Source organism: Plectrocnemia conspersa, unplaced genomic scaffold (assembly GCF_051122295.1).
Source record: "Plectrocnemia conspersa isolate PC_06_02 unplaced genomic scaffold, ASM5112229v1 ptg000006l, whole genome shotgun sequence".
Taxonomy (NCBI): domain Eukaryota; kingdom Metazoa; phylum Arthropoda; class Insecta; order Trichoptera; family Polycentropodidae; genus Plectrocnemia; species Plectrocnemia conspersa.
This window is the reverse complement of record NW_028277170.1, coordinates 7,619,397-7,631,680: the sequence shown is the minus strand read 5'-3', so window position 1 is coordinate 7,631,680 and position 12,284 is coordinate 7,619,397. Positions and strand designations below refer to the sequence as shown.

Sequence of the window (12,284 nt, the reverse complement as noted above, 5' to 3'; positions counted from 1 at the left end):
ATTCAGATCACCATCAAACTTCTTAATAAGTTGATTTTGTAAATTACTCAGCCGTATTGTTTCAAAATCCGGCTAGTAAAAAAACACAAAAATGATCTAAAAAAAAATTAATAAATATATAATTATAAATTATCTGAAAAAATATTTTCACATTTTTATGAGCAGAATATTATAAATCTATTATTTTTAACAATCTCTGTTTTAAAACAAGATGGCAGAATCAGGTGCTTAGCAAACTTAGTCGTCACAAATGCTTTTTTTATAAATATCTAATAAAAACTATGGCGGTTGCTATGTCTTTAAAACCCCTCAAAATATTTTTTATTTTGTTTTAATTTATTTTATATATTATTTTTGCCCTTTCGTATTTATTTGATATGATTTTTTACCAAGTTCTGAGTTGTTTTTATAGTTTATACAACAATATGACTGATTAGGTTGGCTATCGATCGAGCTTTAAGAGATATTTAAGAAATATTTTAAATTATTGTACATAAATAAGTACTTTAAAGTCGCTTATAAATAAGTGTAAAGAATACTTTGTTGTCCACTTTTTTTGTGTCTGAATCGAACGACTGAAATAAATTTATATTTTTTATTATTCTACTTCAAATATAGAATAATATTAGTACTCCAGTAGATTTATTATATCGTTCTGAAAATAAGTTTTCATACTTGACAAATGTATCTATCGACTAAGTAATTTGAGAATAGATTTATAAGACCTTCAGAAAATTCTAAATTAGATATTTTTATAGATAAGTTAATCGTGATTGATTGGAACAATTTCTGTTCAAAATATGTAGGTATAGATTAATGACAATGATTCAACTAAAATTGCTGGTTAAAAAGTATACACCAACAATGATTACACATATATTCAAACACTTGAACAGCTGCTGAAAGCAAGCCTGTAATTATCGATACGCAAATTGTCAGTTATTTTATGAATCGGGGTGAACTTAAAACACTTTCACAACTCTGGAAACAGAAAGATTTCAAAATTAAATTAAATAATAATCGAAGAGGGTGCAAAAGACGAGACTTGGATCCTTTCAAAATGTCTGAAATAAAATCTGGAGAAATCCTGAAAAAAAATAGACTTCAGATCCGTAGTCTATGTCAACTCAATTGAATTTTGGATTGACAAAAATATTACTGTCTCATCGTAATTAGAAGTAAAATCTGAATGTGACTTAGTGTTATAAAACACGGTTTGACAATATTTAGCTAACTCGTCAGCAATTTATTTATAGCATTTAAAATTGTTGTTCTAGCTTATTAACGAGAGTGAGGAGTAGCCGTTTCGCTTTGATTTTATTATCTTACAGAATTTTCCAGAATCAAAAATCAACGATTTTTCACTATACATACGGATAGCTATATCTTTCTAGTTTCGTTAAAATCCCTTCGTATTATGGGATTCACACTAGTATGGAAATGTTTAAAATTATATTATAAAATATATTTAGAATGATATTAAAAAGTTTTATTGATGTCTCGTGTGAGTGTGTGTGTGTGTGTGTGTGTGTGTGTGTGTATATATATATAAAAGTATAGTTAAGCATTTTTAAAAAAGTATTTAGTACGTCAATGCTTGATATAAAAATCTTGTATTAAGAAAGAGGTAAATTATTTTACTCTATATTAAATATATTTCATACGACTATTTTTAAATTTTAATTTGCTTTAATTTTTATTAAATATTATATATTATATTTAATTCTATCAATTTATTACGTAGAGTATGTTGAAGGTCGGGTTTAAGTATAGTAGGACCCTAAACTAAAACAAACATGGAACCCTTACTTACCCTTTTCATTGAACTAACCAAAGGATTTGTTAACATATTAATTTTCAACTTAATTTTTTAATAATTCTAAAATTTGCTAAAATATTAAGTGAGGATCTATTAAAAAATAATGATTGTGAATTTAAATCCCCAGACTTATTAAATATTTGCAAAGAGATAATATGTAGGGAAATACCACTTTTCTTTGTAAGAAGATTTTTAATATATTTTAACTGTATTGGATTAGATAGTACTATGGAATAACGTTGTTATGCTAACTATAAATTCGTCAACTGTTTTAATTTTGAAATATTGTCATTAGTTTTAATTCACTACCGTACTGAAATTTAACGTTATAGTTGCTATTACAAAATCATTTATTCACTATTGTATTATTCGTCAAATTTGGTAAAGCCACTTCAATATCTTCCTGTGCTAATCGTCTCAATTAAGTTAACTACGACTAATGCATATTATATACGGTTAACTTTAAAACTTTAAAGCGATTACTGAGCAGAAATTTACTATTGATATACATGTTCAATATGAACGAGCGGTCGTTACACGAGAAACTCGTTAGGAAAATCTTCAAACTACATTTGCGACGCAATTTTCGGAGCGCAAAGCTGTAAACTTTTTTTATGAATAGTTGGAGCTAGTTAAATATTTACTATTTTTGAATTTTCATATAAATGTATATATCAGTACCGCGTAAAAGTTTTAGACCAGCACTTTTCCTTAAATATTTTCATCAATACAATACAAAAAAAAAATACAAAATTAAAATTAATTTAATTTGAAAAAAAAAGTTAAAATACCTAAACCATCTTACTTGCTATTATTGCTGCTTTAATTAATCGAGTCATACATTCCACTATTTTTTTTATTTTTTGTATTTGATTCTACTCACTTTTTAAACGTTCAAATAAAATAATTAACTAATCAAATGTACGTACGATCAATGTACATATATTATATTATATTATATTAGTATTGCATTGTTTCGCATGCTGAAATAATATATACAGATTATAAACAGAACGTCGCGTATGCTCTATAAGCGACCAACGAACCAATGGCAAATTAGTCATCGATTGACCAACAATCACAGCATACAGTGCTACGTAGTGGAGTAGATGATTCTGTAACTATGTGATTGCGGATATTCAAACTATACGATGCACTAGAGCGTATCTGTATTTCCTTTATTTCAATTATACATACATCAATACAAAAAATACATTGATTGTGTTTCAGATTTTTTCACGTCACATTTGTCAAAATTAGTACATTTTAAGAATAGAGCAAGGGTCAGATTATAATTACGCCACCCTTGCATATACAATTAAAAAGTAAAGGAATGTAAAACACATATTTTTCATTTAGTTTTTACAATCTGTAAATCATCTTCAATAATTATAAATCACTAAATAAGCGCTTATTATAAATCACAGAAAGGTGTGTATGTGTTTGCATAATGCCAGCTCGTTTGTAAAAGTTTTCTATTATCGTGCCAACACTGTAGCAAAACTCTCGGTGCCCTCTGTTTATTTTAACCTAAAGTTTTACATTGCCAAAGGAATGAGCTGAATGCAACGCGTATGAGGAAATGTTGGAACGCTGATTCTGATGTTTACACAATGAACTGAAGATATACAAAACTTACTCCGATTTACATCCGTTATAAAATACGACAAAACTTAATCATTTTGTTTATATATGTATATATATAAACACACACATACACGTACGCACGCACACACCCACATTGCATCCCTTTTTGGCATACTGTCAATTAATGACTTGCAGATGGATTTTTTCCATTCCATCTGAAATTTTTCTCGCAACTCAATTTTGGATTTACAATTGCGTTGGGTAACCTTTTCTTTTAATTTTGCCTATAAATGCTCTATATGCAAGTAATTCTAAAAGCGTCAAACTTTTCGACGCAAATTAACCCCTGCTTTTTCGCGATGTATGGCATTGTCTTGCTGGAATCGGATGGTCTGTGCATGGAAATATTTTCCTGTAGGAATCCATTAAAGTGTATTTCAACATTGAATTATAAATGACACTATTCACACTACCCTCGCAAGTATATAGGTTTCTTACCGCTGCTGCTGTCATTTCACTTTTACCACAATATTTGACTTTGGATACTACGCTTTCAGCTAGATATTCTTCTTCGATTCTTGGACCCACGTATCAGGGGTCCCTAAAAGCAAAAAAAATATTGAAAAAAGTATGATTATTATAAAAAAATATTGCTTTAGAAATTTCAGTTTCTAATCTTTTTTTAATATTAATTATTAATATTTTAAAATTACCTCAAAGTTGGATTCTTCGGACCAAATGACTTTCGCGCAATTTTTACATGTCCAATCTCGGTGTTTTCGGGCCCACTCTAACCATCGAGTTTTATTTATTGCTGAAAGCCACAGTTTGTTTCGGGCGTTACAACCTCTGAGTCTCACATGGATGAGCCTTCTACTAACTGTCCAGAGATTTCAGCAGCTAGCTTTGAAGACATTTTTTGACGATTTTTAAGGTACTCACGAACTAAGATTGTCCGGTTTTGGTTTTGATTTATAAGAACCATTTCAAAGCATTTGCATAATTTTATTTCAATTCAAAATTATATTCGCCCTTTTAGCTTTACTTCAATTGCGTTTTATATGCCATTTTTAAATGTATATATAATATTAAAAATAAATTACAGAAAAATATAATGAAAAAAGGCCAAAGAAATAAAAAATTAAAAAACGACAAATGATTTAGTCTTTATAATTACATGCTAAAATATTTCGGTTATTTTAAAGGGTGCCCTATTATTATGGCCAAGGCTGTATGTATATATATATATATACATATTAACATATAATAATAATAATTTATAGCTTTGTCTTATTATAAAAAGGGGTTTTAGTCTCAGATGACTTCGATTATGGTCTTTCTTAAATTAATGCATGATCTAGGATTTGCTATGGAGATTTCAATTGGCGTGGCTAAAAACTGTCCTAGTACCTGGCAAATAGGTGGGTTTCTTTAAAGCGCTAAAAATGTGTGATACTCTGACGATTTATTCTTTATTGAACCACAATTCAAAACAATGAAAAGTAGATCAAATTTTTAAGAAATGTTTTCTTTTTGGCGTCGTAAACGTAAAGCTTTTTACGGCTACTTATGATGCAATATATTCCGCTACAGACAATAATTTATCTCATTTATTTATATTATTAGGATGTACCAGAACCCTCAATAAAAACGATTATACCAAATATGTTTGTAGTGAAAATGTATTGTTAAACTAAGAACTAATGCTAATTGAATCGATAATGCACAACGTCAAATGTATCAATATGCTGATTGAACAATGTTCCATAATATAATTGTTCAGTGTCATTTTCAATACAATTTTTTATCAATAATATAATATTTAGAAGAGGTATAGAATTTTTAAATTATAGATTAAAAATTAGCACCTTTTATATTTTAACTTAAGCCATCCCAAGCAATTCAATAAGGATCACCATCTAATTGCAAATTAAAAACAATATTTAACGCTGAGTAATATTGTTCGAATTACCATTTTTATTTATTTTACCTAGATAAAATTTCAAACAGTTTGATACAGAAAATAATCAAAGTTTATAAAATATTTTGTCGGACTCGTATAAGTAATAATGTCTTTCAAGGAAAAGAAATACGAGTTGGGTTTGTGATGGCCAGAGGCGCATTTGTTAAAATGAAAAATGTTTGCTCTGCGGGTGACTTCGAAAACTGCATTGTTATGTCTTCTGGTTGGTTCTTTTATTTGTATAAAATGTGAATGTGAGACATGAACATTCCCCGTAGAATGCATGAATAGCCTTGTATGCTTTGAAACGTGGCGCTACAAAATGACGCAAAAGGTTTCATTAATGAAAATGTAAGTTTTAAAAGAAGCCTTTATAAAATATAACATGTTAAAAGTATTCCTAGAATGGATGTACCAAAACATATCAAATTTATTTTTTATAATACAACATTCAAGAGTAAGAGTAAGCCATTTTATTCGAGAAGAATTTCTTATTTTAAAAGTACACGATGTAGGTATTTCTGCGTCGATCTTTTATATCTTTGTATGACAACTATATGAGAAGAAAAGCGTAAAAAATAAAAAAACCGTGGGCTGAAAAAAGCAATATCAAAATATGTGATTTTTTGTATGGCAAAACTATAATATTACAGATTTGAGTTGTATGATATTACAATTTTTTTAAATGTTCCCATTGTTAAATATCATTTTATATATTAAATTAATTTTATTTTATTTTATTAATTATTATGGGTTTAAAAAGTTTTTAAGGTCTAATTTTCACTAAATTATTAATTATACTAAACCATTATACTATTAAAATTTTTGCTGCTGTATATTAATTATTTTTTTTGTCTACAAATAATTTTAGTAATTTATCTTACGTTTTAAGATATGGATTTAAATTAATAATTTTACCGTTAAATTATTATATTTATTTATTGCAACATGAGAGGCATTAAATCAACGCGTTTCAGTAAAATAAACATAACTAACTACTACCAAGTAATTAGTGAGACACTAGACTGAAATCATTGCCATTTATTTTATTAATTATTAATTATTATTACAACTTACAATCAATAAATGTCACTAGCTTGATTTATTTTTAATATTTATTACGATATTTAGCCATAATTTAATTTGTGAAAATCAATCGGTATTATTATTATATTAAAATCATGAATTCCGTTCTCCCTGACACGAATAAAATTAAAGATAACTATGCTCTTAATACCACTGGTCATTTAATTTTATGTAGAAAATATATTTGTTGTAATCAATAGTAGTTTTATACTCTAAATAGGTCAAGGTGTAATTAAGGAACCAATTGGTGACAGACATAGATGAATCGGCAGACGTCTTATTTCTAGCATCAGAAGAGGACGCGATCGCGATTCTTGAAAACGTTTCGAAACTGTCGTTAGAAAGACATCTAAATTATAACAAATTGTGCAGGTAGTTGAAGCCTTCACAACGTATAGTTTCATTGTTGAAGGGAAATGTTGCTGTTTGATATGTGGCGACAAGAAAATTTGGAACACCATTATAACATGTTAAATTTAAATTTAGGTTTCCTATAAATTTAAAAAAAATAAGTTGCAAGAATTAAAATCTAGATTAATTACGCAACAAAAGATTTCAAAAGCAATAAAGCAAAACTAAAGGAACAGTAAACATCATCTGATTAACTCTCTGCAATGAATCCATTTTCAAAGATAAAAAAAATCTTAGATATACCTTAATGCACTAACAATTAATTTTATGAAACAAAGTATTTATTTAAATACACATCCAATCCAATTTAATTCTAAATATAACTTTTATTATTTTTTTAGCCACAACGATTTGCCGTGGAACTGCCGCAAGTTCTTGAGAAACGAAATTAACGACTTTGAACTAAATCAAGACCTGACCATCGTGGAACCTTGGTCCAAGTCAAAATATTCTCATACAGACCTACCTCGCCTTCGCGCTGGAATGATGGGAGCACAGGTGAGTGTCTTTTGACGATTCTGATAAAACTTTTAAACTAGACGTCACAATTTATAGTTTTAAACAACTCTACCGCAAGATCGATTTGGTCGTCGCTCTTGTAACCCACCAAAGTTTTCCAAGTGTTTAAGTTTCACATCCATATGTCATTGCGGGTGTGAAACATCACTCTTAGATCTTTGTTTGTAGAGTGCGATGTCGAGAATGCGATTTTTGATTTTTCAAAGCAACTACAACTTGATGAATGTACATATACTTATAAAGTTTAGTTTTCTACCTTAAACTCATCGAAGATTGAGATGTAATTAAATCATTGACATAAGTAGTAAATGTTGTACCATAAAAGATTTAAAAATTCCATATAAAATATTACTTTACATTTAAAGATTCTTGTTTAAAATCCTTTCATGTTCAAAAGTAGTCCGCATCTATTCAATATACATACTATATGGAGAATATATAAAGGGAAAATCACTTAATGTATGGTAAAACATGGATGCGATGAAAGGAAGAGAACTATACAGTATACGTTTTGTATAAAACATTACATTTGTGCGAAAGGTTTGAAAAACCCGCGTTTATTTTTATAATTACAATTTTTTAATATTAATTATTGCGCTTTTCTTGATTTGTTAAGTATTACGGAAGTACACTAATAAGTGATATTAAAATATGAAAAACATCCAAGACCGGTATTACCAGTATTGACAGAAGTATTATTATTTTAATTAATTGACCGAAAAAATAAGTCGAGTAATGCTTGCATGATTCACCATGTTTATTGTTTAGCAATATCAAAGCATTTTTATTTTATTTGAGCAGACATCATAATACGACATATAATCACATATATTTAACCCTAGAATGCTTACTTTTTAAAATTACCTGTACAAACCTGAACGGTCGGTGACAAATGCAAAGAAATGCGTTGTGTATCTACATTTCAGATACTGAACCCTCGAACCTATACTCCTTAAAATTATATCATTGTCTATGTAATTAATTTTAAAATTACTGTTATGTGATCACCATGCTTTACTGAAAAATTCACATTATTGATGTATGATTTCAGTACCACGAAAAAATGACGAGGCAGGTTTATCATATACAGGTAATACTGAAGTCGATCTGGACTTATTTCTTCTCCCTCCAAAATCTAATTCAGTTTGACATAAAGCCTCCTCACTAGAAACATATTGCAGATTAAGAAAAATAAATAGCATTATATTTTGATGGTAAAATAAAATGAGAGTTTTGAAATTATGATATGTGAACCCAGGAGGAAATGGTAGTATTACAATATAACATTGCGGTGTAAATTGCGAGTGGTACAAACTCAAGGGTACCATTGATTTTCAAGCTCCAAGCGACCGTTTGTAATAAGTACTGCCGCCAGCTTTATGTAGGTACTTTTCCAATAAAACCTTCACCGGGCTTTAAAATTGGAAAATTGTAAAGCGTCACAATCACTTCGACCTTACTTATAGGCGATTAAGAAAAAATAACTGCGGTTAATCTCCGAGGCTCTAATTTGAGCTGACGCCCTCCACGAAAGAAATCCGCACAATCGAATAAGTCTATAGAGGCCCTCGGCGTTTGAAATTAATAACTCCCACACAAAAGGAACAAAGCCCTTTTTATCGAATCGCGGTGGCTAAACAAAACGCCCCGGGACGTTTGGGATTTTTTATAAATTCCTGATTGCAAACTGTCACGGGTAAAAAGGAAAACGCCAGGAGACCGAATCGAGCGATTTCAGGAGGCAGGGAATGTACCTAATCTCTGGTAAGGTACGAAAAAGTGAAACGTATTAAATTGGTGAGCAACGAAAGATATATAAATATATATAGTGTATAAAAAATATAAAACGCTAAAGCAAAACTTCAAGAACACTCTGAAGAGTAGCCATATAAATCAATGACAGAATAATACACACGATAATAAGCACAGCACACTTACACATCCTTAGAATTTATATTTTTAAAAGTTACAGAATAAAAAAGCAGTTCTCATTAAAAAACAATTTTTGTAAAGATATTTTATAGAATGAGATAATGCATTATTTTGCTAAAATTGACATGCATAAACTATTATAACATATATAGAAAGACACTTTGTGTTTGAAGTTTGCAATATTATAAGAAAATAATACAAGAGCTTTTATGAGTACAACAATGCATGTTATATTGAACAACAGTATATAATATAAACTTTATAAATAAATTATCTTAATGCAACACGAACTAGAGAATGTTTGTTAAACTTTGAAATTATGTTGTTTATGCAATGACATAGTTTTGTATTATTCATATAATATAATGATTTAAATTGAATTACTAATATCCTTCTGTTTGACAAATTGGTCTATTTAAATTAGTATAATTACTATTTATATAAAACTGTTTTTTTATATTTTTACAAAAGTAAGCAAATAGCTCTATAAATTTTTCCCTTTAATGAATAGACATCGAGAAAAATATTGAAAATTAAATTGTGTGGCTTTTCGTAACATTGAATCGGTTTTCGAAAGCTCACTTCCATAAATAATTTACATCTTTCTGCAGATGAATGAATTAGAAATTAACTAAACTTTCTTGAACATTTTCAAGTCGTCTTAAACTGTATTTTCAAGCAAATTGGCAACGTCTTCATTTAATGAAATGTTGGGCATTATTATTATTTACTTTGCTGGAGAAAATTCAAAATAAAATTATTAGAGGGAGTACGGGTTGTATACGTATTTGTATCCAAATGCCTTATTGCTAGGAGCTTTGGGATACAATTAATTGAATTCTTGGCTTAACATCTACTCAATGAAGCACTTTTAAAGTTGCGAATGGGCGGTGTTTTTGTTATTTTTATATTAAATGGTAGAATTATTGTTTGTAAAATGACCATAAAAAATGTCATGTCTTAATGATAAGATTTGTACAAAAAAAAGTTTAAATTTTTAAGAAATATAAAGCTAAAAAAATAATTCTTACCGTTCTTATGATATATATGTATATAAATAGTACAAAAATTGCTAATTATATTTGTAAAAATATTTCTGTTTTAATTTTATATTTTTTGTTATAGTTCTGGTCAGCATTTGTTCCCTGCGCATCCCAGGATAAAGACGCCGTTCAGTTAACGTTAGAGCAAATCGACGTTATAAAGAGATTCGTCGAAAAATATCCTCAGCATTTTCAATTTGCAACATCTGTGAATGGTAAGTACCACAGACATTATATCTAATTTAAGAAAAGCACGTTTTTTATTGCTTTAATATAACTATTTACGCCAACAAAATAAGTCGAATTAGGGGAGAATATGCCGAAGAACATATATATATTTTTACGGGTATTTTAAAGATATAAAAAATATTTCACACTCATTCATTCGTAAAAGTAGATGCTTGATTATTTCATACAACTTAACGACTTATATTTTCGTTTAAGATGATAAAAAAACATGGTTATGGCGTTTTTATTTGTATCACACCAGAACGAAATGACGCTATAAAATTCTAAGCGATAGACATACCAGCTCTAACATTAAATTTTATAATAATTGAAGGAATTTTATCCATTTTGTAAAAGTAATATAAAACGACGTATACTAGAATCTAGTCTTTTGACAAATATTTTTTATTAATAATAATCTATTATTCTATCAAAATAAAAATATTACTATATATGTATGAAATACGTATACTATATTTATGAAGCATCAATCAATCATGAGTTTATTTAATATGTCTTAATAACATATATTATATAAAAGATATATTTATTCAGTCTCATAATATATAACAAATTGTAAATATTATTAGGTAACCTTATTTAAGTTTTAGCACTCAGTCATGCTTTACCGTTGATATTTGAGTAAATATTTTATTATGTTCTTGTTGGTGTACATCTCCACATTACGAGTTATATGAAGTTCTTTAAAAAAGTTTGGCAACTACAGCCACTAAAAACGTTTGTGAAGTGATTTATTAGAAAAATTGTAAATAATGAAATAGTCATGGATGTGGGAGCCTAGCAAAGATAGACGATGATGTCCTGGCTGTAGAAATAAATGCAAATTAGCTGACATTAACAAAATCGGTAGAGCTTGGTTTAAGGTGTATGGGTTTCACACGAATCGATGCGTATCAACATATCTCAAAATATTTTGGAACTGAGTAGCATTTTTTCGATCATTTAATAACCGGAGATAAGAAACAGGGATTATATGACAACAATGGTCGTAAAAGCTAAAATAGTCCTAGAGCACGACAATGCGCTTCCCCATATGGCGAAATTTAATTTTGATAAGATCAAGAAACTTGCCTGGAAGGTTTTATTTTATCCACCATATTCTCCAAGCCTTTCCCTTTCCGACAACTATTTATTGCGATTATGCACTTCCTAAAAAGGCATCAAAGTCTCCAGAGGAACAGTCCAGATGAGATTGATTGAGAAGAACCTCATGGGTCATCGTCCTGCTAAAAAACCTTCCCTCACGATAGCTATGAGGAAAAAGCGGCTGAAATGGGCCAAAGCACACAAACATGACTATTGAGGACTGTAGAGTACGCTCGGGATAAGGATGCCGGTTTGTTATTGTGTGCGTGTACATGTATATGAGAGGGAGAAGCGATGCAGCGTGTACTTCGTTGTCTCGCTTTCTCTTTTAAGGACAGTCGCTGATTCGTCAACGCTAGTATTCGTCATTAAAGTGCAGTGTGGCACAGAAGTTCGATCTTCTCTAGTGACTTATTTTAAATAATTTTGTGATAATATTGCTTAAACCCAGATAAGCCCACTGTCCCATGGGTCGGTCACTAAACTCGTGCCACTGTTTTTTATTTATAAATGAAATTTTAAGAGAACAAAATTTCTTGGGGATATCTGGGTTAATTGATATCAAGGCTTCAAATATACACTGTAAGTT

General features: G+C 29.3%; 1 protein-coding gene across 1 annotated transcript in view; it reads left to right on the top strand.

Moving 5' to 3' along the window:
• The window catches only part of LOC148234141 (dipeptidase 1-like), a 172,353-nt gene that overhangs the window by 20,775 nt on the left and 139,294 nt on the right, over positions 1-12,284 (top strand). The window contains exons 3-4 of the mRNA XM_088187289.1: positions 7,208-7,364; positions 10,443-10,575. Coding sequence (XP_088043415.1) covers positions 7,208-7,364; positions 10,443-10,575 — 290 coding nt within the window. The remainder of the gene's footprint in view (positions 1-7,207; positions 7,365-10,442; positions 10,576-12,284) is intronic.